General features: G+C 44.0%; 1 protein-coding gene across 4 annotated transcripts in view; it reads right to left on the bottom strand.

The window, feature by feature from the left end:
• Nucleotides 1-27,727, bottom strand: part of fat3b (FAT atypical cadherin 3b) — a 74,346-nt gene that overhangs the window by 13,955 nt on the left and 32,664 nt on the right. For all 4 annotated transcript variants that reach the window (XM_082548688.1, XM_082548689.1, XM_082548690.1 and 1 more), the window contains exons 22-46: nt 27,137-27,667; nt 19,603-19,967; nt 19,126-19,279; nt 16,313-16,420; nt 16,043-16,226; nt 14,443-14,663; nt 13,378-13,830; nt 13,041-13,175; nt 12,532-12,925; nt 11,469-11,665; nt 9,584-9,737; nt 9,264-9,497; nt 8,923-9,101; nt 7,798-8,011; nt 7,484-7,698; nt 6,709-6,846; nt 6,361-6,504; nt 6,086-6,283; nt 5,631-5,908; nt 4,964-5,526; nt 4,522-4,653; nt 4,251-4,408; nt 3,132-3,663; nt 2,769-2,922; nt 1,353-1,509 (exon numbers count right to left, since the gene is read on the bottom strand). In XM_082548688.1, coding sequence (XP_082404814.1) covers nt 1,353-1,509; nt 2,769-2,922; nt 3,132-3,663; nt 4,251-4,408; nt 4,522-4,653; nt 4,964-5,526; nt 5,631-5,908; nt 6,086-6,283; nt 6,361-6,504; nt 6,709-6,846; nt 7,484-7,698; nt 7,798-8,011; nt 8,923-9,101; nt 9,264-9,497; nt 9,584-9,737; nt 11,469-11,665; nt 12,532-12,925; nt 13,041-13,175; nt 13,378-13,830; nt 14,443-14,663; nt 16,043-16,226; nt 16,313-16,420; nt 19,126-19,279; nt 19,603-19,967; nt 27,137-27,667 — 6,192 coding nt within the window. The remainder of the gene's footprint in view (nt 1-1,352; nt 1,510-2,768; nt 2,923-3,131; nt 3,664-4,250; nt 4,409-4,521; nt 4,654-4,963; nt 5,527-5,630; nt 5,909-6,085; nt 6,284-6,360; nt 6,505-6,708; nt 6,847-7,483; nt 7,699-7,797; nt 8,012-8,922; nt 9,102-9,263; nt 9,498-9,583; nt 9,738-11,468; nt 11,666-12,531; nt 12,926-13,040; nt 13,176-13,377; nt 13,831-14,442; nt 14,664-16,042; nt 16,227-16,312; nt 16,421-19,125; nt 19,280-19,602; nt 19,968-27,136; nt 27,668-27,727) is intronic.

Genomic DNA, 27,727 nt, shown 5'->3' with positions numbered 1-27,727 from the left:
AGATAAAAAGTTGAAAGAAGAACAAGCTTAGAAATAATTCACTTCATAAAAAAGGTCTTTGTTGTCAGATGATTAACATGAACATGAAGTGCTTTTTTTTTCTTAAGCCACTTAACACTCACCTGTGAATCATTCAAGCATAAAAAAGACACCTTAATCAAAGGATGAACTAGTGCCGTGCCCACATATAACAGAAAACCTAGCAAAGAATCAATTTGCAATTAAATTTTAGGCATTTTTTACTAGCACCCTATTATAAAAACACATCGTTTGTTCCCAGTCGTTCAGTCCAACAACAGAAAATGTAAGATATAAAATTCTGTTTTTGCACCAAAAAGCAGATTCCCAGAGAGCTATTAGCCAAAAAATAGGCATATCTTGGCATGGTGTATATATATTTGAGGAAGCTGGACAAGTGAATGACAAAAGAATAAATATCTACAACAGTATCTGAAAGTCATGTCCTTAAGAAATAGGAAAAATTCACAGGACCTGAGAGGAACATAGTGAAGTTAGTTTACCCCCAAAATGTTTAATACTATCAAAGGGGGCTCATATTAAACCCCCAAACAATTTCTAAATGTTTGTTATTACTCTAAACATGAGATTAATAAGAATCTCATCGCTACATCTGAGACGCTAATTAGCAAAGTTTTGAAACACAAAGCATCTTTTGAGTATTGAAGTAAATGAAATGTTGGTATCGGGAAAATTCATCATCTAAAGCTGGGTATATTTACAACCCTTATGCACTCACTACTCCAAAAGATTATGGGCACATTTTATGGTCTTCCAATTTGGAGGGAGTGATTGAGCTCACAGCTTTTTTGTTTTAATGCAATGCGTGATGAATAAGTTTTGGCAATAAAATTATACATTCTCTCTAATGCAAGCACTCAATTAAAAAGAAAAACAAACAAACAAAGAACAAAGTTAACATACATTAGTTGTAAAAGAAGCTTACTAGATTTTGTCAACTCTGCTGCAGTCCTCCAGGGATTAATGAAGGTACCTTCCTTCTTATAATGTGCCACATTAATTGGGTTTGCAGTCTCAGTATAAGGTATATGGCACAATAAATTCAAGAGCATAGCAACTTCAAATAGAAACAGCAATTTAGGCATTACTACACTCTCATTTATCTGCTGTGGGAACAAAGATACCAAGTTGGTGAATAAGCCTTCCAGGGGGCTGCTGTAAACTCAAAATTCTCAATTTCACTGTGTATGCCAAGTACAATTAGGTGCGAGCTGAATGCACAAAAAAACAATTCGAGGAGTTTTCTCGATTATTTTTTCATTTATTCTGTAACATCTACAAAAATCCAATTCCAAGCGTCGCTCATACGCTACCTGTGTGTCATCCCCAGGATCACCAGGCGTCAGATCATCGCACAGCTGACCCTCATACCCTTCTGAACAGTTACAGTAGAATGACCCGAATGTGTTCACGCACTCTCCTCCATTTCCGCACGCTTCCTGGTCACACTCGTTGACGTCGTCGTCACATCTGTGGCAGCAAAAACGAGTAAGTAAAGCCGCTATGGGGGGCCGCAATATGATGTTATCAAAGTTAAGAAAAAGGAAGAATGCAAAGGTGAGAGTGAGCTAAAACATTTAAAACTTTTCCCAAATGCTGGGAATTTTCCCCATTATTTACATTTAGACGGTTCTGATTTAAAGAATTATGCATGAATGCAAAAAACATGAACACACACTCCCACTGAAGAAGCAAATTCCAGCTGAACATCATAAAAGTAATTTTACTGCAGACACATACATGCTCGTCTCAGCTTGTCATTTCAAGCATGGTGTCCTGCTGTGCAGCGGATGGAAGATACATGCAATTCTCTTTTCAATTATTTTCTCAGCTTCATGACAGAACTTTCCAAAGTTTTGCTTTTAAATGATAAAAGTGCAGGTCACAGCTTAGTCATTAATTATACACACAATACTCATTAAGGTCTGGATGTGCTGGCCAGTGATATCCTCTCATTATTATTTTAAACGATGAATACTTTATCCCATAATTAAAAAAGTTAATGAAGTTGTCTCACATTAGTTTTATTAACCTATGAAATAGATGAGTAATAATGAGAAAATGTCAAGTTTTCTGGCTTTTTCCATAACAAAATTCTATATTGTATTTTTTTATTGTAATGCATATATTTTAGTGCTGGAAGAAAAAAACAACAACAACTTTAACATTAATTATTAATGATATAAACAATCTGGTGCCTGAAAAAACAATAAATTTTTATTCCATGGTTTTATTAGTGTAAGGATAATTGAATTTAAATTAATCAAATGAATTTTTAAATCCAAGTCAAAAGCATAAAAAAGCCAAAAACAAAACAAAAAAATTCCTCTGTGGGGGAAAAGTGCCCTCTGCTGGTGGCTCTGTGGAACAGCCGCATGAGCAGAGAGGTTATTTCAAAGGCAATTACTAAGCTGTAATTAAGAAGACAGCTAGAGAATGATTATGGGCTTTTCAACTAAAATTATGCAGAATTAAATTAGAACCACTAACCCCCCCCCCAATAACAACTAATGTGGGCTAATGAATGGGATTTTGAGTCCAGCACATGCTCTTTCATGTTTTCACTGAGAGGGAGGGAGATACAGACATTGAGTATCTTAATAATCAGCACCGTACGGCTCTCATTGTTTACATACTTTCTAAACAGGACACAGCATTTGTCAACACTGCTGTTACAGCCGGTTATTAAGGCTAGAAAGTGTGAGCGATTCCAGGCTATTATATCTTACATAAGTCCCCCGAGTCCAGTAGGGCAGCCACAGAGGAATGCGCTGCCTACAAGCTTGCAGTCTCCACCATTCTGGCAGGGGTTTGGCATGCAGGATGTCAGTTCAATTTCACAGCGCCCCCCAGTGAATCCAACACTGCAAGTGCACATAAAACCTGTGGAAGAGATATTTTATGTCTGAAAATTATAATTAATATCAACTATTGTGCATAATTCTAATAAATGATAATGATCAATGATACAACAACAAGTTATCAAAATAAAATGATTAAAAACTGAAAAAACAGAGTAAAAACAAAGTAATGAATGTGTCCCACAGCAAGGCACATACACATGATCATGTTTTTTGTATATATACACACACCTCCAGAGGGAAGGCTACTGCAGATTGCTCCGTTGAGGCAGGGCTGACTGACGCATGGATCTGGATAAAGCACGCAGCCCAGTTTGATCTCGCTGAGCCCTGCTATCTCAGCATAACGGCTCCTTTTATTCTGGAGCGGCAGCTCATTTCCGTTCAGCATCAGCGAGCCCAGGCACCCCTGGAAGCCGTCCTGAGCTCTCGGAGGGCCCCTTACGCCACGCTCTGCAAGCCCTGGCCCTCCCTGGCTCCTCCCTGACCCAGGGCCTGGCCTCTCACCTTGCCCATTTAGTGGCCTGACTTGGGCCCCAAAGAAAAATGATGAATCTGGTGCCAAAGGCCAAAGACGAACCGGGGCTCTGGCTGCCCGGCGACGTTCCACATAGCTGTCATCCAATGACAGGAGAGTGTAGTTCATAGTCAGCTCCAAAGTGACTGCATGCCACAGGCCATCATTTATCGGTCTGCCAGAGATACCCATAATGCCAAGGGTGTTGTCACAGTCCAACTGAAACCAGAGTCGACCGCCTTCAATCTGTAGAAGGAAAGAAAAGTGTTGGAACTAAATAATTTGCAGTGCCTCAATAATGCTATGCTTCTTATTAATAATAACTGTTATAAAGTTATATAGTGTAGTATTAAGTGGACACAGCCCTGAAAAATAAAGGCATGAGACCACATGTCCTTGGGGAGTAGAAAGCTGTAGACTGTCACTCACGCTTGCCTGGGAAAGTGTAGATAAGAGGTGACCATCTCTAGTGGAAGTTACTGAGACACTGTTGTTTAGATTAGAGTTAAAAAGCTTCTGTAATAAAACTGTTAGTGGCACAACACCAATTTGAGATCCGCAGCAGCGTGTCATGCAGGACGCATCTCCCTTCTAGAAATAATAAAGTGTTAAATGGTCTACTGAGCAGTGTTTTGTCTTCCATCGGATGCCTCTGAGGAATCAAAAGAACTCGGTGAAGTGTGATATTATATAACAAAAAGTTATATCTTCTGAATAATACCTGATGATGTTTTCTAAAAAACATATACTGAGAAACATGTTTCCTTCTAACAGGAAATGAGCAGCCAGTGTTTTGCATGACCCCCAAAAAAGCATAGCCCTGTAACCTGTACCTTAAGCATGGTGCAGGGGTTAACCCGTGTGAACATAATGACTCCTCTTCTCTGAAGTGTTCTGATCCTGAGGCCGAGCTTCATCTCTCCGCTCTGGCCACTCGCTGTCACTCTGTACTTGATGTAGCTGTTTCCAGAGAAACTCAGCGAGGTCTGGCCTGCACATTTGTAACACACAGAGAAGCGGGAAAAGTTTCAGGTTACACTAAACCTCATCAAACTAAATCAGAAAGACAGAAGTTATACAAACTGCAGGCATGCCAAAACACACCTGCACAGTCATCTAGTCTCTCGGGCTGACACTGGCAGACAGATGGCGCAGTAGGACCAGAACGCACACACTGCATATCAGCTGGACAGGACTGACCTTCACAGAGCTCCACAGGGGTGGGGCATGTCCCTCCTGTTTGAAAAGGGGTAGAAATATAAATATTATTTGTCATCATGTGAAAAGCCTTCAGATTTACATTATTCTTTCATTAATTTATTTATATTTACATGCATAATATATGCCTCTGTAGTTTTTGTATTTTCTTTTTTATAGAATGCAAAATGTATACTACATAAGCAAAAATTCTGCATGTTTTCATTCAGATATTTCAGGATTTTACTGATTTTTACATGAAAACTATCAAACAATGCCGTTCATGAACTGATGATACGTGTTTGTGACACTGACTCTGTGAAGGTTCAAAAATGAGTGTAGTACAAACCGGGACAGGTGCAGGTCTCTTTGCGGCTGAACGTAGGCGACACCAAGCTGACCCTCTCTGTGCTGTAGGTGACAGGCGAGCTCCCGTCCATCACAAGTGTGTTTTCACACACTCTATCCCCACACTCCAGCTCGCCAGAACAAGTGCTGCTCACCACCACAGCCCCAGCTAGCACACCTCGAATCTGACCCTGCGCTGCCACCTCCTCCAGCTTTGCAGACAGCTCTTGCTGGGAGTAGAACACAGCCATGCGTCCACTGCCTGGCGTCTCTGGCCTCTCCATGGCTAGAAGCAGGTCCACATCCGATGTCCCCATCACTGGCTGTACACTGAGTATGTGAAGAGGATCCTGCTGCCCTGGTGACCACTTCCATCCACCTAGTCCCCGTAACGTTAGCTTAATTTGGCTAAGGTAGCGACTAAGTAAGTCTTCTGGAGACAGCAAGTTGAAACGTAGGGTCAGAGCGCTACGCAGCATGACATCTGTCACTTGTTCGACCTGGATGGAAACGTCAGCTATCACAGCAAAACGTCCATCGCTCACTGTAGCGTTCATCTGGTACCTGAGAAAAGGCAAGAAAAGATACTGAATTGTTACACCAAAAAGTTTTCTTTTTTCCATATCAGTGTTTTGTTTTCCTGTGTGTTTGTGTGGTCTAGCGTTCACCTGCCAGGTTCCAGGCCTGGCAGCGCTACAATGCTGCCATCCTGTCTGTTGACCTTAAACATGCTCTTGGGCTGAGGCTTCTGGGTAAATGACAAAACGTCACTCAGGTCACGGTCAGTTGCAGAGATCCGACCGATCGGGCCACCTGGAAAGGTATCCGTGACCATGACGATGAAGATCTCCAGAGGGGAGACAGTCGGCTTGTACTGACTGTTCCCAATGACCCTCAGAAATACCCAGGAAGAGGAGGAGAGACTAGGCTTGCCAGAATCAGTTGCCTGAGAGAGACAAAGTTATAAAAAAAAGTTATAATGACACTTAACAGCAAAGAAAGTTCTACAGTAATAATAAGGTCTTGCTTTAGTGGGTTGAATTTACACTGGTGTTAAAGTTCTCCATAAAAGAAAAGTCTTCATATTAAATAGGATACTTTTTAAAACCGTAAAGTTCCTAACCTGGATTTCAAGAGTGAATTCTCTGGGGGCTTCAGGGCCAAACACACGGTTAGACCTCAGAGTCCCAGTCTGGTCCAAGGAGAAGAAGTTTCCCTCATTTCCTGACTTGATCCGAAACTCAAAGGGTGGACCATTCTTAGGGGAGTCTTTGTCGCTGACTGATAACTGGAGCAGGGTGGTGCCAGCAGCTTGGTTTAGCTGGAAGTAAGAAAGTGAAGTTGAGACAACATTGAACTAATAATATAAATATAGACAGCAAACACGCACAAATGTACCTGTATGACCACCGTGGAATTGGGAGGATTGAAAACTGGGGGGTTATCGTTAACGTCAGAGATATCGATGTTGATTGTGACTGTGGAGGACATCGCAGGAGAGCCACTGTCAAACGCCTGTACCGACAAAGAGTACCTGGACACCTAGGCGGTGAAGAAGAGAATGTGATTGCCATATCTGTATGTACATCAGGCAGTGTGGCAAGCACTCTTATGCTCGCATAATGTGATATTTCATTGAGCGTTGACCTTGATGGGACCTGGTATTTTCTGTCCTGACTGTGCTCATGAACCAGAAAATTACAATTGATTGTTTATGAGATTTTGTACTTAAACATGCATCCTTACAAGTTCTCTGTCAAGCTTCTTGTTGACTTTGAGAAGTCCTGCTACAGGGTCAATCCAGAAGTGGTTGTTTCGGTCACCTTTCAGGATAGAGTAGGTGATGCGCCCATTCACTTGGCTATCCAGATCTTCAGCCACTACCTAAAAAACAGACACCCGGAGGGAAAGAAAGTGGCCTGATTTCCTTGGGGTCAAATACAAACTGGCTAAAGACCAAAGAGAACGAAGGGATGACAACATTGACTTTAAACCTGAAAATAGTCAGGATTAGATTGACATCAACATGATCAATGTATTAGCATTAATAAAAAAACAAAATAAAGTCGAATAAAGTTTTCCATCTATCCATTCTCTTCCACTCATCCAATTCAGGGTTTTTTACACTCAAATTAGTTTCAGGAGCACGGACAGCACATGAGGTTGCCACGCCCTAACACTTAACTGTTTTTAGTGGCGGATATACAGAAACTCAGCAGTGTGCACTTTGACAATACGTGAGATATAGATCACAGATACACAAGATTAATCCACAAAATCGAAAATACGGTGGTACTGGAGTTGAAGAGCATAGAAATTTGATTTTCAGATTTCCCCTTGAAGTTATTTAAGTTGTCTTAATACAAGAATGCTATAGAAGGTGATGTCAAAATGTTGTCACACAATTTACAGTCCTACATCAGAGCCTATCAATTACTAAAGCCTGTTTTAAATATAACTAGTCTCTATTGGAGTGATAGGCTATTTTGCCCCATTTAGTAAATCTGGCCTTAAATCTTACCCTTGTAACTGTCTGCCCAACAGATGCATCCTCGCTGACCAGCAAATTGTAGATGTCCTGACTGAAAGCTGGAGCGTTGTCATTGACATCCATAAGTTCAATGGTTACCATTGTAGCTGTGCTAAGAGGAGGGTTGCCATTGTCCCAGGCCTCGATGGTGAGATAATAGTCCTTACACACCTCAAAGTCCAAATCATCAGCCACTGAAATAGAACCTTAACACACATATCAGTAGATATTCATTTTTTTTTAATTCCCTGCTTTTAAATTTCACAATAACATGGCACAAGCCACACACAGAGATATCTACTCACCCCATTTCCTGTCTATGGTGAACTTTCCTAACTCATTACCCGACCGGATGTTGTATGTGATCTCAGCATTAGGTCCGATGTCAGCGCTTGTTGCCAGGACTCGCACCACCTCGGTTCCCACGGCTACATCCTCGGGGACAGTTACAGCATAGTCTCTTCTCTGGAAGACTGGAGCATTGTCATTCACATCCAGCACTAAAATGGTCAAATAAACCTGAGGAAGACACACAAGACTGTAAAACAGCACCTAACCACTTTACTGCACTGCTTTCAGTGCCGTTTCACCACAAGGCAGAAGGGACCACAAGCGCATACAGAAGTTGTACAGAAAAATATGCTTTAGTAATAAAATAGGAAGCTGAGGCAAAAACCAACTAAAATCTGTGCCTGCTATAGGGTGAGAGAGTTTGGTGGCTACTAGATGAATGCTATTTTGACTCTATAGAATATAGAGTCACAAGTTCCACCTACTTAATACAGGACGCCACTAATCCTATTACTGTAGTTTTGCTTTTATATCATTGTGGCTATGACAATCATCTACTACAAGTAACAGAACAACAACTACTCCTCTCTATATTTGTAATGAAAGTGACACCTACTCCTAAAAATAATGCCATTCCCAGCATTTATGGTCAGTGAATGAGCAAAATTAAAGTTTACTTTTAAATAGCCGCTGTGAGACACAACACAGTTTCAGATTTGCCACATATCTGTTTTCCACCTTTTCTGCACCACTTCTCTCTGTAACTGCGTCATTTTTTCTGTTCCACACGGTTCACATGACTACGAGCTATCTTAATTAAAATCTAATTGGGGATTTACCTAATCTCTTCAAGGATCATGTGTTATTCACTTGATTTTTTTCAGAAAAACAAGATTATGTTACCCAAAAAACATAAATGCTGCAAAACACTGTTATAAATGTCAGTTTTGTTCAAAAGTGCATTTTTATTATTTATTATTTTATTTAGTCTTTCAATTATTCATTCATTTCAGAACAAGTGGCTTTTTTGTATCAGGAGCATCAGGCGTAAATATTTCCTACAGTAATGTTTGGTAGACTTAACATTGATTGTAGACACAATCAATACTGAATCTGGGTCACTTGGACTACCCACCAACCTGTGAGGAGAGCGCCCCCTGTTGTCCAGCTCGATCAGTGGCCTCCACACGAACACGATAGGAGTCCTGGCTCTCTCTGTCCAAAGACTTCTCCAGAACTACTACTCCAGTTACCGGGTCGATGGAGAAGAACCCATTCACTGAGTCCACCAGAGAATACAGCACTGTACGGTTGAGACCTGGAAAAAACACATTCATACTAACTGTTCACAATATATTACATCTTGGCTCATAATCTTGCTCGGACACTCAAACAGCACATTATTTTTAAATAATTTAAAGCTTAAAACTTTCTGAATTCATCATCGCTGCCTGACATTACTTATCTAACAGCAGCTTACCTTCATCTGGGTCGCTGGCTTGTAGACGGGTGAGCAAAGCCTTAGGCGAAGCATTCTCGTACACGCTCGCCAGGTAATGAGTGGATGAGAAGAGGGGGGCATTGTCATTGACATCTAACACTTTGAGAAAAATATCAGAGCGACAGAACAGGCCTCCCCCGTCAGTTGCCTGGGCGATGAGTTTGTAGCTGGGGGCCAATTCCCGGTCCATCACAATGGCTGTACGCAACTCACCTAAGGGCATAAATGGGGAGGTATAAAAAGAGATTTTGTTTGTTTGTTTTTGCTACAAGCCCTTGAAATGAAATATTTAAATGTACCGGTGTTTGCATCCATGTAGAAATCTTCAACCCCAATGCCAAACAGTGAATACTGGATCTCAGCACTGGAGCCTGAGTCAGCATCTGTTGCACCCACTCTTAGAATGCCCTTGTTAATGGGAATGTCCTCAGGAAAAGAGGTGCTATACACGGCCTGTGATAACACAAAAGCATATGCAGAAATTAAAGTGCACAGTAATAGTAACACTAACCATTCTAGTTAAAAAATGCATCTGTCTAATACATTAAAAAGACATCCAACTACTGGGCACTTGATCCATTATTCCAGCTAATAGAAGTTCCCTTTTATCACCCGGTGTCCATTTCTGCCAGTGACTGACTGGAGAAATGGAGCTTAGTGGCCTCACAATTTCATCAAACACGGACCAGCAGCGGCAACGGCATTTTAGCACACCCCACCCTGCTCTGTTGGCTCTGCTGAATCTTCTAACGTTCAGATTTAAAATATATAAAGGTGAAACACCTAGTAACCAGTCAAAGGTTTGAAAAATGCCAAGAATTTGTTTTATATCATCTTTGCATTTTTGTTTGTTGAACAAAATAAAAATTCAAAGCATTAAATTGGGGATTTTCTAATATTTATATCCTGATTAATCACTTAATAAAAAAAAACAAGAAAGGAGCAAGCACCAGCTAAGAGTTTGAAATCGTTACTACTAGAAAAACGCCATTACTATTACTACTACTACTAATCTTCCTATGAAAAAAAACCATTAGAAAAGATGCCCAAACAGCAGTTAGAGTTCATTCTGTGGCAATGCGAGTGTCATTTTGATCCAGTTGCTGCTGTCGCCATGTAACGTCAGACTAATCACTTTGTAGTTATAGTGTTGGCTCGTGCGAGAAGGGAAAAAAAGACTATCAGAGGAGAACAGGGAGCATTTCAAGGAGTTTAGAGTTTTGAGGGAAAAAGAAAGTTTCTCAACTAATTATGTGAAACTGAAGAACTGCAGAATTTTACTAAATGAAAGGAGAGCCCCCAGAAGACTTCACAGTCCAATTATTCTCTCATTTCATAAAGATTTTCCTCTCCTAGATTGTCTTTTTGAGACTAACTCTAAATGTAGGGTGAATGTTGGCGTTGGAAGGTAGGAAATAGCACAAGGGACTCAACTTAATTGGCTTTATCATGATTACTGTCTTTTATTTGTGTAAATTCTCAAATTTGTGTAATTCATCGGTTTAGTACGTTATTAGATTAAGACTGCATTATGCACTCCATAAAAGCACTATGGAAAAGTCAGTTTATACATAAATTACAACACTTGGCCCGAAATATAAAACAAAGACAATTTGGCTGAATTCATTTGCAGCGAGTTAGAACTTCGATGCACTTTAGAACAAAGTATCAATATTTGAAGTGAGCAAATCCAGTTTTACTCGTGAAGCCACAGACTTTTCTTTACTAAGTCATGAATATGCAGATTTGAACATTATTCAACGCAGCTGAATTTTCAGAGCTAAGCCAGCGTTAAGATTACCCAAAAGAAAGTTCATCATTGGGGGAACTGGGAATCTCCACTACTCTTGACGCTCTCATTGGGATTGAAAAAGAAAACAATTTAAATGAGACATAAAATGATTAAAAATTCCTTCTTTGATAAACAGCTTTTGTTTTCCCCATTCAGTCCACAAACACAATGCCCTAACTTATCTTTTCAATAACAAGCATACATGACTGCATGCATGGTCACAAGCAATGCATTCTCTCTGTTTATAGACAGAAAATTAACTGGAATATGGAGACAAACAGCAGATAGAGCCATTTACTCTGCAATGCTCTATACATTCCACAAGCTCCTCTTGGTTTGTTTACTTTGCATATTTTCATTTTGCACACTTTCCATTTGTCTTTATCCCTGACCTGGTTGCAGATGGGTCTGTTGTCATTTGCATCCATGACTGTAACCTCCACTGCGGTGTGAGCGACATAAAGGCCATCGCTGGCAGTGATGTTGAGCAGGTACCAGTCCTGCTGCTCGCGATCCAGCAGACCACTCACATAAACCTTCCACTCCCCCTGCACAAGGGCCAGGCCAAACACTCCTCGTGGATTTCCCCCTGGAGGTCATACAGATGAGAATTAAAGCGCTGACACTAAAAAGTGAAGAAAGGAGTGAAGATGTATTATATTAAATGTAAACAAACTGCGAGTCTTTACTCATTCGCAAGATGAATGAGAACAAGATTCTCTCCAACCGCACATAAAAAATGATGCAGGCACCTTTTGGTGCAATCAATAACCATCTTCATAATGTAAACCAGACGGGTAGGGCAGCGGCCGTGGCCCTTCAAAGTTTAAAAGTTTGACCTTTTATGACACTTTCACTCGGCCGATCTGTATTTTTTAAATGCCAGAAAACAAGGACAAAATACATCATCCGCAATCATTAACACACAGTGTGTTGTGAATGGACGTGCTCTTACTCATTATCAAGGTCAGAGTTTTTCTGGAGAGGCCAAGCAATGCTCTTTATTATTTTCATTTTTTTTTTTAAAGCACGAACGCATAAAGTAATAGCTAAGGTTGTGAACGAGAATGATCAATTCATCAAGTGCATTTCATTAGAAGCACCTGCCTGATAATTCTATCCATCAGCCACGAGCCCGTCCCAGCTGTCATAGTGCAAAAACTTATTTTTTCTTCACATGAGTGTAGATTAAGGTTTTCTACAAAGCATTTTTGTTTCATAGTATAATGGGCACTTTGTAATATTAAAATGAAAAAAAAAAAAATACAAGTTAAAGGAAAGCTGTTTTTGGCATATCAGTTCAAATTAATTTATAACTTGACCTTTGGAGCAGAAACCATGTTAGACCAATAAATGATTTTGATGCAGCACAGTCTCATCTCATTGCAAGATGAAGAGTTACTGCAGCACAGAGTGCGCGGGACAGCATTCTGTTAGTTGTCTCAGTGTCCTCACCAGTGATGCAAAAGCTGACGAGGTGGTTTTGATCCGTGCCATCTCGATCTTTGGTTTTCAGAACGGCCACCACTTCACCGAGGGGATCGCTCTCCTTTACGGCACCTCGGTACAGCTCCCTCTCAAACAGTGGCGGGTTGTCATTGACGTCTGACACAGTGATGGTCACCACTGTGGTGGAGGAGAGAGGCAGTAACTCGGCCAGATCAGACGCTACTACTTCAAAGCTGTAGCTGGAGCAGGCCTCGTGGTCCATCTGACTCACTGTGGTGATCCAACCTGTTTTACTGTCAATGGCAAAGACAGAAGTGGTAGACACAGGCCCGGAGAAGAAGCTGGCATCCCTTGTCAAGTCTAGATTGTAGGTGAGCAGAGGACCGAGGCTGTAGGTCACCTGCAATTCAAATAAAGGATGCATAGCAGCGCCTGTAGCTCTCTGAATTTAGAAAAATGCTTGTTTTAAAGATTCACAAACATATGATTCACAGTTTAACCTGACTGTCACACACCTGCCCATTAGAGCCCCAGTCTGGATCAAGAGCACGCACTTGGACCACTCTGGTCCCCACAGGCATCCCCTCCATCACCGTGGCTACATAGGTGCTGGTCTCAAACAGCGGCTTGTTGTCATTGACGTCCAGAATCTATAAAACAATAAATCTGCTTCAGCTGAACAAAGTCTAAATGAAAAGACAGCACAATTACCCCCTTCTTACTATTTTAATTAATTTATCACATAAATCTGCAATTATTTCATAAAATCCATAATTGCATATGCACATTTCCCTATTCAACTGAAAAACAGAACGCAAATGCTATCCTTCTGCAGTGCATTGTGGTACCAACCTTAACCTCCAGATCTACAGTGGAGACTGACTCAATCAGGTCTCGTCTTGTTGTTGCTGCAACTTTAAAGCGGAAGATGCTGACCTCTTCATAGTCTAGCGGTTTCACCAGACGGATGAGACCAGTCTCCTTCTCCACCAGGAAGGTCCCCTCCTGGTTGCTGTCAAGCGTCTCCCCTGCGATTGCACTAAAGAACCCGGTCTGTCCAGCACCCATGTACACAGACCCCAGGGCGGTTCCTACCGCTGTGTCCTCAGGGATGGTGAAGGAGTACTGAGGCTGGCTGAACGAGGGAACGAATGCATCTGGAGGGACTACGTGGATGAAGGCGGACACCAGGGAGTGCTTAGCCGGAGAACCACCATCTGTGGCTTTGACAAAGAAGGACAGCACAGTGCCCTGGAGGTGGTCCACTGTGCTTTTAGTCATCATCCAGCCACTGTCTGGCTCCACCTGAACACCAGCAAAATCACAAGGCTATTTAAATCAGCTTTTGGGAGTTTTTTTTTTTTAAACTGTTGACATTTGTAGTTATGTGTTTAATTCCAAACCACGAAAGTTGTTGCTATTTTTATATCATTTTGATTAACATTAATAAAATACAAGGAGAACGTCACGGTTTTATGCGCACAAACTGAACCGCAATGCCCTTCAAGCTTCACCGCGACATACAGTGTTTATAAGTTGCAGCTATATTCCTTTAATCTCATGGTGTTTCGATTTATTTATAGCCCACATTTATTTAAATTTAATTGTATTTTCAAAATTGACCAAAGCATCAACCCTAATGCAACATCATTTTGATTAGATGATTAAAAATACATAATCTACAGCAAACAGATGGCTTTTAATCCCCTGAAGTGGGAACGGAGGGTCATGTGAAAACATTCCTTAATTGAAAATCAAGTTTACCGCTAAAAGAGTTTGTGCTTTAATGAGTTTTAAATCAATTTGTTGCAGATTGCATGTGGTTGCATTTTTATGTGATTTTATGTGTTGCATAGATATTAATTTTCTTTTTACAAAGGGCAGTCAAAAAGAAGTTGAAAAGCAACATGCACTGACCTCCAGAACATCGACCAGAGATAGGCGTGCCTCACTGTAAAGTGAGTATGTGATCCTTCCATTAGACCCAGCATCTGGGTCAGTGGCCTGGATCTGAGTGACAAGAGAACCTTTGGCAACATTTGCTTTAATGCTCATACGATACTCCACTGCTCTGAACCGGGGGGCGTTGTCATTCTCATCTGCAAGAACCACCCGTACCGTGCAAAATGATGCACGGCCTGGAAAATAAAAACACACATACATTTAATATGCACAAATGATACAGATTAGCGCTGGGTATTATCACTGATTTCTATAGCTGATTTAATTCTGATTCACAAGGTCCCAATTCAATTTGATTTGATTTGATTCAATTTTGACTCAGACAGTCAGAAGTATTAAAATATTCTGCAGTAGTTTAAAAAACGAACATTACAGTTACAGAGGTTTTATTAGAGACATTTAAGTGTTTTCCAATTTGGCAAAAAAAATTTAAATTTCTTCAATATTGAACAGCAAAAATGAGGCTTTCTTGTCGGAGGTCATTTTTGAAAAAACAAAACAAAACACAACAACAACAAAAAAACAGCGTGCGACAGCGCTGAACACAATGGTAGACTGGTGTGCAATAAGCAAGGAAATAATGCAGAAAACAGAGATTTAAGATGGGGAAACTGTTCTTGAAGTACACCGAGAGAGTGAAAGAGCTCTGCAGGAAGTGTGATTTCATCAAAACTGCCAAAGCAAGAGGGAATTCATGACGATGTTTATCAAATGTGAAGTGTAGTTGTGATCTTCTTTTGCTACTGGTTCAATGTATTTTGCTCTGAGAGTGAGGAAACCCTCAGCTTCGGAACCTGTGAGATGTCGGCTTTCAGTAGTTTCTGTTTACATCTTTTTGCGGTATCCGTTTACTTGCTCTCATTTGTTGTTTTAACTGTTTGGCGGTTGTTGGAATAGTTCATATATATTTAAAAATCGATTTAGGATTAATGAATCGATGCACAACAGGAAAAAAGTCTATGCACCTTCAACGTAACATGCTAACGCATGGTTAGTATGGACGTTCCCGAAAGTGAATGATGGCATTTCGTTTACCAAAGTAAACTGCAGGGGCAGCCCCGCAAAGAAAAAGCTAATGAAGGAAATTGTATGAGCAATAGAAGCATCAATGCAGTTACCAGGAAAGTTGTGAAGACAAGTGAAAAAGAGGAAAGGGTTGATGTATGTAACCAACTTTTGTTATATAAATCTATTGCACCTGCTTTTTTTTGGTGAAGGCCAAGTAAAGGTGGGTGTACAGCAGCTCAATTTCAGTCAATTTTTTATAACTCTTTCCAGCAGCAGAGTTCTTTATTTTCAGTTATTTCATCGAGAGCAGTTTGGGGTGAAACTGTAAAGTTAAATAACTTAGATAAACCTTTTAAACTTAAAAATATTTTGTGTTGAAGAAAAGTTGATTTTTATTTTTATATGCTCTCAGTTATTTTTATTAGAAAGAAAATTTGGTCATGCGGAGAAATAAAACAGGAAAATGAAATTTGCCAAGAAAATTGCAATCGGAGAATCTCTACTTATATTAGCTGATTTGAAGATGGCTTTTTAGGGAAACAGTTACCTCCACCATCCAGGGCCATCACAGTTAGCACCATGTCCTTGTTGAAAGGGTTTTCTCGGTCTAATTTCTGAACAGTGGAAATGACCCCATCTGCATCAATGGTGAACTGAGTTTTCCCCAGGTCGTTGATGAACGAGTAGGTGATCTGTCCGTACAGTCCAGAGTCCTCATCTGTTGCGCGGACCTGTATGTCCACACAGAAATTCATCAATATTCCTCATTGTGTTATTTTGTATTCATTAATTCAGTGCACTGAAAAAGTGAAATTACCTGAATGACCTTTGACCCTTCCGGTGCATTTTCCTGGACCTCAGCCAAGTAGAACCTCTGGCTAAATACTGGGCTGTACAGGTTAGCTCCCAGGACACGTACAATCACCTGTGAATCACCATCGCAACATCACTCCATCATCATTATCCTCACTGTCTGCTGACATGCTGCTGTTGCCATCCCAACAAACATCACCGGCTGATTTGTCAAACACGATCAAATCAAAAAGGCAAAGCAGTAGTAAGAACACCAGGGTTGTGAACAATTAGTTACTGATTTGAATTACACACTGATTACTAGAGATGGCACGATACCACTTTTTTATGTCCGATACCGATACCGATATCATAAATTTGGATATCTGCCGATACCGATATGAATCCGATATAGTGTTTTTTAATCAACAAAACTGTTTTTTAAAATATCTTGCTGCATTTTGCAAGTCTGCAAGTTCATACTCAAGTTTAAAACAACAACTACACTAAAGCTATTCTGTTATACCTGTATACAAAAAAAATATTTCATAGTTCAGCAATACTGATCAATCTAATAAACTTAAACCTACACTGTTAGGTATTTTAGTACCATGGGAGCATTTACTGGATATTGTTTTATAGTGACATTATGCAGGAAAACTCTGTCATTCAATAAGGCCCCTTTTGTTTTAGTTATTTTTCTCTTTGACCCAAGAATTGATGTGTGAGAATCACAGGCTGGTACAAGGTTGAAATACCACAGAGATCACTCCCTCAGCTACATTAGTTTCTTAATCTTTTAGACGCCTGTTGAAGGCCAAATGGTTTGTTTCAGATTTCACTAATGTAAGAACTCTTCGTTTTGTGCCTTGAAAATATGTCGCTGAGATAATCACAATTGTAGCTGAACTAATAAACTACACAAAGGATGCTTCTTCACCCAAGGGCAGGAAGACGCTGCCTTATCTTGGTCTGTACTGGTTTAAACTGATAATCTGCTGTCTCATGAATTTTACCCTCTATATAAACTGTTGTACTTGTGAATAAAGTTGAGTCACTTTGGGAAGACAATCTAAAGCAGTCTCTGTTTTCTTGTTCTCCCAAGCTGCTCCCGAGCTGCTCGTACTAACACGCTGAATGGCATGCTTGAATATTACTTGAGAATATATTTGACTGTGTTACAGACTAAGGGACATTCTCTGCTGATAGGTGAAGGTACATTCTCTGCTGATAGACGTCCACGCCTCGGAGGAAGCCGATCCACGGAGTAGGCCCTGGAAACAGTTTCCTTCATACACCATCCTCCCTATTCTGGTATTTTAAAGAGTACTTAGCGTAAATATTAAGCAACCTAACTAATAGGGTTCCAACTCCCAGCAACAACAAAAATAAATAAATAAAAAATAAGGAACCACCCCTCACGCGCCACCTCATGATGCTTAATCGACGTAATCAACCTTAATTAGATGCAGTGTGAAAAAAAATGCACAGAAATCAATTATTTTTCAAGAAATATTAAATAGATTCAACATCTTTCTTCAACAAAATTGCAGACTGCACAGATGGTACCTTCCCAAAGTAAAAAGTACTATAGCTTACTAGGGTATATTAGACTTAATAGTCACTATATACAGTAATTGACTTCTATTCATTTTACATCAAATTAAAACTTTGGGTGTCAGATAATTATTTATTAAAAGCTAGACATTTTAAATGAGAATAAGAAAGAAAAGTATGTCTTTGTGCCCCCTTTTCCCTGTTCATGCCCTATCGGCCCCCCTGGCTAAACTTTGCTAGATCCGCCCCTGCACAGTTACCAGCGTCAGCTACGTAGAAAAAGATCCTGGTGTAGAAAGAAATATTAAATAAATTCTAACAACAGCTTATCAAGCTTAAACGTGCTGCTGTTGTTCAGCCGCTGGTTTCCTCTTTCTGGTGCAAAGTGGACCAAAAACAAACGAGAGAGAGGGACTCGCAACAGAAAAGCCGATCAGCTGATCATTTAAGCAGTTTCATGATTGAAGTAGCAGCAGGAGAGAGAGAGAGAGAGGCAGTCGCTTGTTAAGCTTAACGCAGGAATGCTTTACAAACATTCAGAGATGGACTTACACACTTGCTTTACTTCTCTCGGGGATAACTTTGTCGGAGATGAAATGCCAGGTTGCTAGCGAAGCTCCAAATGCTATCCAGACCACCGACAGGTCCTGCATGCCACAGCCGCTCTATCACGTGATGCATACTGCTCCGACTGCTAACGTTCTGAGGTGAGTTACGGCGTGTTGCAAGTTTTGCGAGGTGCTTTCGTGATATTTAATGGATCGGATTACATTTTTTATTTTTCTCCGATATCCGATCCAGTAATTTAGGTCAGTATCGGACCGATACCGATACGTAATATCGGATCGGTCCATCTCTACTGATTACACACAGATACTGACACCTCCGTGAAGAACTGCTGCACATATATTTCATGTATGTCAGAAGAAGAACTTTAAGAATGGGGTGATGTGTTATTGCAACAGAAATGTGTGATATATGACCCAACCCCCCCTCAAATCTCCCATTTGTAATTACCACTAAGAGACAGATGTGAGTATTTTTTCCAGCTGGCAGCTTATCCTCAAAGTAAATCTGATATGGCGAGACATTAACCTCCCACTGTGGAGCTGGCAGTTGTGAGAAACAGCAGTTACACTGAGCAGCAGCGAAGGTTGGTAATAATTTTGACAGGCCGGTGAAGAAGGTCAGCCCATTTTCTGTGTATAAGGACTACTGAGACTTAAAAAAAGACCAAATCAGCTGACAGAACGAATACGTAACTGCCAAAAGTTGTCTCACCTGAGCAGTGCTGGTGAAGACTCCATCCGACACGGACACATTGAGTTGATAGGAGAGTTTCATGCCTTGTCTCCTCTTGTTAGACAGACGAAGCACCCCCGTATCTGGCTCCATCATAAAAGTCATTTTCTCATTTCCTGAGAGAATACTGTACCTGAAGGCGGAGGAAGAAGAGAGAGCTTGTGTTGCTTACGGTCTACAAAGTTATTTTGCTCAAGAGGTGCTGCAAATTACAAGTGTCTACTTGTCTTGAGGGGGTGCTGAGCCAAAACTGCTTGAGAAAAATCTAAATAAAGCCTCGTGTGAAACTGAACCAGGATTACTGGGATTTTAGCAAACCAAAACACTGCACTGTGCTTTTCAAGAGGTGACAATCTGAAAAATTCTTAAAGAGGATTTGCATTTAGGTTCAAAGGTAAATCAAGTCTACAGAGAAAACACAGAATCGGTAAGTTCTCAAAGCGTCTTTTTCCTTACCTCAGCCTACTGGCATCACAGATGTCAGCATCTGATGCCTGAACACAAGTCACAAAGTGTCCTCTGGGAGCCAGCTCGCTGACAAAGGCCTCGTACAGCATTTGGCTGAAATTAGGTGGGTTGTCATTGGTGTCAGTTACAGTCACAGAGACAGTAACATCGCTGCTAAGGGCAGGGTCTCCGCTGTCCATCGCCCTGACAATGAAGTTGTGGCGCTGGATGAGCTCATAGTCGAGCAGACGTGCCGTGTATATCAGCCCGCTGTTACTGTCGATGCTGAAGTAGTCGGTGCTGTTGTAGATGTCAGATAGGATCTGGTAACTCACCACGCCGTTCTTTTCTGTGTCCTGGTCTTGGGCAAACACCTACACGGAGAGTTACATTCAATTGTGTCCTGCCTCATGCATTATTCAAGATAAGGGCTGATTTGCTTACCCCACACATACTCTGTGGGTACAACACCACCACTGCAGCCAATTGAAAAAGTAAATAACGTTCCAGATTTTACTGAGAATAGGATAGAAAGACATGTAAAACCTTGTCAAAGCATTTGTTTGACATTCAGCGTGAACATTTGCTGAGATACAACTACATTTACAGAAATAAAGTAATAAAATATAAAAATATTAAAAGTTGTGATATAATGTTAAAGAAGGAGGTGGAACAATCATATGGAAGCCAAACAGAAAATCTGATTAGTCGGTCATAGCGCTCCAAGTGTTCCCTTTCAGTCGATTCACTCGGTACAACACATAAGTATGGGATATCACGCCCTCGCGTGTCCTGGCTGAAGAAACCTTTATTCACGCCTTTACGGCAGATGACGTGTGATGACACGCGCAAGGCCCCGCCCGCACATATAGCCGCTGCCATCACCGTCATCCCTCAGTTCTTACGCTCTTCACCTCGCTGAGAACACCTCTGCTGAGTTGGGCTAGCTAGCTACTGCTAGTTAGCTCCGTTGTCTGCCAACTTGAACCTAGCTTAACTGCCCCTGTTGGTGTTAGCCTCCACCGCCCAGCTGGTGCGTAGGCTGCCCGCGGAGCGCTATTTTCAAGTTTTTCTTGTGCAGCGTTTCGCTTTGCGTTTTGGGAATGGACTCCAAACCGAAGCGAGCAAAGCAGAAATCTTCTGTTCGCCCCTGTCCTCAGGGATGTGGTTTCTCTTTGCACGACAGCGACCAGCACGATGCCTGCCCTGTCTGCCTGGGGATCGTCCACGCTAGGAGAGCGTTGACGGAGCCCGAAGCTTGTGCGTTTTGTCGCCAGCTCCGACGCTCGACCCTGGAAAGACGGGTGACGTTTGTGGAAAGAGTGCTGGGACGCTCGGCTGTCGCACGGCATGACCCTCTTCTTTCCGAGTCTGGAGCCCCGGCTTCGTCCGAGTCCGAAGACGAAAATTTTCAGGTCGATGTCCCCGCGATTAGCTGGGCTGACCACATGGAATACGTTGACGGGTTAGCCGATGACGGACCGGAACCATGCAGGAGCGCTGACGGGCTTCAGCCTGGGTTGAAGCCCGCCAGCGCTCCCCAGGAAGACGATGACGTGCTGGACATCGGCCTGGACATCCATGGTTTGTCGGAGGATGAGCAGGAGAGCTCATTGTCGACCCAATATGCCGCCGCTGCTGCGCCGGTCGGCCACGATGACACCTCTCTTTTCTCCCTGTTTCGCCGTGCCGCTGAGAAGCTGCAGGTGGACTGGCCCTCTCCTCCACCAGCTCGGAAGCCGTCGCGGTTTGCGGGTTTTTTCCTTCCACCGGAGCCCGCAACGGCCAAAAACTGCCTCCCCATGTTCCCAGACTTTCTCTGCGAGCTAACAGCGTCATGGGACAAACCTCTGTCTACCCGCGTCACTGTGCCCGGCTATGGACAGTACATGGAATTGGACGGCGCCGAGGGAGCTGGTTTAGCTAACCCACCCCCTATGGAGCCGTCTCTGGCTGCTTATCTGGCCCCGTCCCATAACCATGGTGTCGGTGGCCCCGCAACTCTGCCGTCCAAGCACTGCAGATTCTCGGCCTCGCAGCTGGAGAAGATTTATCGGGCTCAGGCCGGCACCGCTCGAGCCATGAGCTCCGTCACCATGCTCCAGACGTACCAAGCAATGTGCCTGGCGGAGCTTGGATCGCTGGTTCCGGAGGACAGCCCGCTGTCACCTCTTCTTAACGAGGTTAGAGTCACCACGGATTACATCCTCCGTGCGTCTCGCTGTGCAGCGCTCTCCCTGGGCAGAGGGATGGCTTCGACAGTGGTGGCGCAGAGGCACCTGTGGCTGACCCTCTCCGACGTCCCTGATAGAGACAGAGCTGTGTATCTGGACGCACCAGTGTCTGCGGCTGGGTTATTCGGACATTCACTTGAAGCCATTCAGGCTAGATTCGATCTGAGGAAGAAGCAGACGGAAGCTCTGCGCGACATCATCCCCAGACGCCAGCCCCAGCCCAAGCCCACTGCTAGCTCTCACAGGCCCGCCGCTCCTCTGACAGCTGGCAAGAGACCGGCGCCCACTGCTGGAGTGGGAGGGCCGCCGGCGAGAGCACGTACTCCGGCCCGAGCTCCACGCCAGTCGGCCTGGGGCAAAGGCCCTCCCCCGGGCCCCCGACGGGACCCGACGCCCAGGAGGAAGAAGCCTCAGCCCTCCTAGCTGTGATTGCGAGTGGGGAAGGGATCCGGCAGCAGGGAGACGCTGCTCTTACCCCTCTGTTGCCGCACAAGAGGTGCCGCTTAAGTTCTGTTCAGGTTGTCAGCCCCAGAAGGCGCTGCACTTCCCTATCGCGGTCTCCCAAGCACATAACCCCTGCACACGGTTCAGATGTGTTGAATGTTCAAGCGACCACATCGAGTGTTCCCGCTGTTTTTCATTGTTATGCCCCGGAAAAGGTGCACCCAACAAAATGTATAAATGTACATGTTCCCATGTTGCAATCAATAAAGAGTGTTGTTTACTCTCAAACAATCTCAAATGCTCAACCTGCAGGCGAAATGAGCCAGGTCAGGCAGGGGATGCAGTCCCCTGCAGACACACTGGGGGGCGACGGCGCCCCGCCGTCAGTGCTGCAGGCCAGCCGGCTGGCTGCTCACTTCCCTCAGTGGCGCGCTTGCGCCCCCTCTCCGTGGGTGCTGCAAACCGTTGCCATGGGTTACCGGTTGCAGTTCCGGGTCAAGCCGCCTCGTTTCCAAAGAGTCGTGAACACGATTGTCAACCCCGAGGCAGCCTTGGTACTCAGAGAGGAAATACAGGCGCTATTACAGAAGAGAGCAATACGGGTGGTCCCCGCTTCGGAGACGGACAAAGGTTGGTACAGCCGTTATTTTGTCATTCCGAAGAAAGGGGGAGGGCTTCGTCCCATCCTCGACCTGCGAGTCTTGAACACGTACCTGCGAACGTACAGGTTCAAGATGCTAACACTCAGACAGCTCCTGAGTGCAGTCGGCCCGGGAGATTGGTTTGCGACAATCGATCTAACAGATGCTTATTTTCATGTCGCTATACACCCGAAACACAGGCAGTTTCTGAGGTTTGCATTCGAGGGCGTAGCCTACGAATACCTAGTGCTGCCGTTCGGGCTGTCGCTCGCTCCCCGCACCTTTACGAAATGTGCCGAGGCAGCGCTAGCGCCCCTCAGGAAGAGGGGCATCCGCATCTTGGCCTACCTGGACGACTGGGCTCTCGTGGCTTGCTCCAGAGAACAGGCGGAGACGCAGCTGTCGCGGGTTCTGTCACACATTCAGACACTGGGGTTCTCTGTGAACTTTCAGAAGAGCTCGCTAATCCCAGGTCAACAGATCGCTTTTCTCGGTCTGGAAATATGCTCTCTTTCCAGCCGCGCACGGTTGTCAGAGCACAGAGTGGCCGCGTTTCATCGCTGCCTCGCTCAATTTCAGCTGGGACGCAGACTGCGTTTCCAGACGATATTGCGCTTGTTGGGCATGATGGCATCTATGATCGCCGTAGTGCCGCTTGGGCTGTTGAAAATGAGAGCGTTTCAACGCTGGACTCTCTCTCACCGTTTGTGTGCTTCGCGTCACCTCCGGAGGAGGCTGCCGGTAACTGCGTCTTGCATGCTAGCTCTCCGTCCTTGGAGGGAGCCCGGGCTACTGCACCAGGGCTCTCGGATTGGGAGGGTGTTGTTTCGCAAGGTGGTGTCCACAGATGCTTCCCTAAGTGGGTGGGGAGCGCTGTGCGAGGGTGCATCAGTGAGAGGGATCTGGTCCGCGGCTCAGCGCCAGCTGCACATCAACCACTTAGAGCTGTTAGCAGTGTTCTTAGCTCTAAAGCGTTTCCGTCCAGTCCTGCAGGGCCAGCATGTCTTAGTCAGGACGGACAATTCAACAGTGGTGTCTTATATAAACAGGCAGGGAGGAACACGCTCTCTTCCCCTGTTGCAGCTGTCTCGCTCTCTGCTGTTATGGTGCAGTGTTCATTTTCTGACTCTAAGAGCCACCCATGTCCCGGGCCACCTGAACCTGGGGCCGGACCTTCTCTCCAGGGGGGGTCCTCTGGTGAGAGAATGGAGGTTACACCCTTCAATAGTGGCTCAGATTTGGGATCTATTTGGCGAGGCGCAAATAGATCTTTTTGCTTCCAGGGTGAATGCTCACTGCCCCCTGTACTTCTCCATAATCGACCACGATGCACCCTTGGGCTTGGACGCGCTAGCGCACCAATGGCCAGACGTGCTCCTGTATGCATTTCGGGTGCGTCGGCATTCCCTCTCTCTGATCCTGGTGGCCCCTTGGTGGCCCGCGAAGTCGTGGTATGCAGAAATAATCAGTCTGCTTGCAGCAAGTCCTTGGCAGCTTCCTCTCCGCAGGGATCTCCTCTCTCAGGCGGGGGGGGAAGTGTTTCATCCGCGCCCGGATCTGTGGCACCTTCATGCTTACCTGCTGAGAGGTTAAACTTGGTTGCTAAGGGTCTGCCACCTAGTGTGGTAGCGACGATTCAGAGCGCCAGGGCCTCGTCTACTAGAGGCTTGTACGCTTACAAATGGCGAGCCTTCGAGCGATGGTGCCAGGACCGCCACACTCTCCCATTTCAGTGCTCTATTGTGGATGTTTTGACATTCCTGCAGGAGCTGTTGGATAAAGGCCTTTCGTTTTCGACGATCAAGGTTTATTTAGCGGCTATATCTGCTTGTCATATCGGTTTTGACGGGGTGACACCAGGTGCGCATCCCCTCGCCGTGCGTTTTCTGAAAGGGGTTCGCCGGCTGAGGCCCGTGCTTAAGTCCAGTGTCCCGGCTTGGGACTTGTCTTTGGTGCTGGAGGCCCTTTGTGGCCCTCCGTTTGAACCCGTTGAGTCGGTAGATATGAAACTTCTTTCGTATAAGACCGCATTACTTCTCGCTTTGGCCTCGGCGAAGCGAGTGGGGGACCTTCATGCGCTGTCTGTGCATCCTGCCTGCACACAGTTTTCTCCTGATGGCCGCAAGGTCGTATTGCGTCCGAATGCCGCCTATCTTCCCAAGGTCATGCCTGCATCTTATAGTTCAATGGAGTTTGAGTTGCTGAGCTTTTGCTCCCCTCCTTTTGAATCTGAGGAGCAGAGGAGGGTGCATTCTCTTTGTCCGGTGCGTGCGCTACGCACCTACATTGAGCGCACTCGGGATGTGCGTTTGTGTGACCAGTTGTTTGTCTGCTTCGCTAATCCGAATAGAGGTAGAGCTCTGTCCAGACAGAGGCTGTCCCACTGGATTGTAGAAGCTATCTCGCTGGCATACAGCACCGGAGGTTTTGCGTTGCCCCACGGGGTGGGAGCTCATTCCACCAGGGGGATGGCGACCTCATGGGCTCTTTTTAGAGGGGTGCCTGTGGCTGATATTTGTGCAGCGGCTAATTGGGCGTCGCCGCACACTTTTGTGCGGTTTTATCGGTTGGACGTTACAGCCCCTTCGGTGGCTCATGCTGTCCTTTCTGCTGGGTCTACCACTCACTAAGGATGTGGTGGTCCCGTTCCGGTTCGGTGGCTGCTCTGCGGGGCGTGTATATAGGTCCCATACTTATGTGTTGTACCGAGTGAATCGACTGAAAGGGAACGGTTAGTTATGTCTATAACTTCTGTTCCCTGAAGGAGAGGAACGAGGTACAACACAGGGTGGCCCCACTGAGCAGTTGGCTCGGTGAAGAGCGGCTATCGAACTGAGGGATGACGGTGATGGCAGCGGCTATATGTGCGGGCGGGGCCTTGCGCGTGTCATCACACGTCATCTGCCGTAAAGGCGTGAATAAAGGTTTCTTCAGCCAGGACACGCGAGGGCGTGATATCCCATACTTATGTGTTGTACCTCGTTCCTCTCCTTCAGGGAACAGAAGTTATAGACATAACTAACCGTTTTTACTTCTGTCGGAGTCTGTGCAGCTCTTTTAAACAAATATAAAAGGTTTTGAAATTTGGTCCCCTGTTTTTTATATCTGTGACTTGAGTAATGTAATGCCACAATTGGGTCAAAGTTGGAAGTGAGTTTGTGCAGTTAACTTTTAAAACATATGCATGATTTTCAAATATATGAAGGCCAGCTGTACCTATAATAAATAGATATCGAGAAACTGATATTTTGATATTGAGAAACTACAAAAAACACAGCACATAACCACTAGAGGTCACTGAAATAAGCAAAAATATATTTTGGCATTTTGGTTTCTTAGACTTAAACAAACAATTATTTTGTCTTGTAAAACAATGAGAGGCCGCACTGTTTCACCAGGCTGCGCCAGTCAGATCTCCTACTTGTTCATCAACGACCTGGGGAAAACTCAGTTCACCAAGCTTATGTTAATTTAATTTGCGTTAATTTAACTGATGTGGTTGCCGTACTGATGCCGTACATTTATAGACCAAACATTTCTCCCCAATTTTCACTAAAGTTGAAAAAGCTGACCTTCATACCAAGGAGGACCACCAAGATTTTTAATTTATCAAAGTTATCTTTATATTTTGCCCATTATAGCCATTCAGAGCTAATAAACAGAAACTTAGGTCATCTCTTAGCGACTGTTTCATGTACTGATACCAAACCATTTGGCATCCCTTCTTGGATGTCCAGAAATCTGTTATTTGACTGCTGAGGCAGAGATGTGCTTTTGATCAGGTTAAATACGACCCACATGGTAAACAATACTGCAGTACCACAGAGCAAGAGCAAAGCATATTTTAAGGCTCAGTGATTATAAGCCTCTGTTCTTAAATCTGTTTCTTTTACACTTTAATGCTAGTAAAAAGGGACACAGGCCTACAGTATTTTGCTGACTGACTTAAAAAGATGTGAGAAAAATCCAAATTCAATCATATGATGTTCTCATCTTGTAAACAGAAATATGTTCCCGAATGAAAAAAGAGCACTATTGTATTAAAGGTCAAGCACTTCCACTGGGAAATTTCTAGGCAAATATCACACCATCTTCCCATGAATAAATGAGCCATCCGCAATGCTGCTGAAGTGACTCTTAAGTGTAAACACTCATTCAGTTAGAGTACACACTGGACTAACTCAGCAAACACAGGCATGCGCACACGCACACGCACACACACACCTGTAAGACGGGCGTTCCAATCATGGAGTTCTCAGAGAGCACAGCTGAGTATGAAGTGTTCAGGAACAGCGGTGGGTTATCGTTCACGTCCAGCATGACAATGTCCACATCAACCTCCGACTTAGCTCCGGTCAGTGTATCGGTAGCCTTCACCGTTAAACGGTAATACTGTGTGGTCTCATAGTCTAACGGGTAAATCACACGGATGATTCCTGTGTCGAAGCCAATGTCAAACTGGAGGGATGGGTCTCCATCTGTGATGGTGAAGATGACGCTCTGGCCCTCGGGACTACTGGCATTGATACACAAGACGGAGGTGGAGACATCCAAATCCTCTTTGACGGTGACACCATAAAAAGGCTTGTCAAATACTGGCATAGCTTTATTTGCTACACTAACAGGCAGCTCCACCTCACTGGACAGAGGAGGGAAGCCACCGTCAGTCGCCACGAGGATCAGTTTGTACTCTGCGTTAGATAAATCTGCCTCGAAGGCTCTCTTTAAGGTCAGCTCTCCTGTCACAGGGTGCACCTGCATGGGATTTATAGACATTAATCAGTCCAACTCATGAATTTGCACAATTATAACATT

This window comes from Aulonocara stuartgranti (genome assembly GCF_965226115.1).
Source record: "Aulonocara stuartgranti genome assembly, chromosome: 10".
Taxonomy (NCBI): Eukaryota; Metazoa; Chordata; class Actinopteri; order Cichliformes; family Cichlidae; genus Aulonocara; species Aulonocara stuartgranti.
This window is presented reverse-complemented; position numbering and strand designations above follow the sequence as displayed.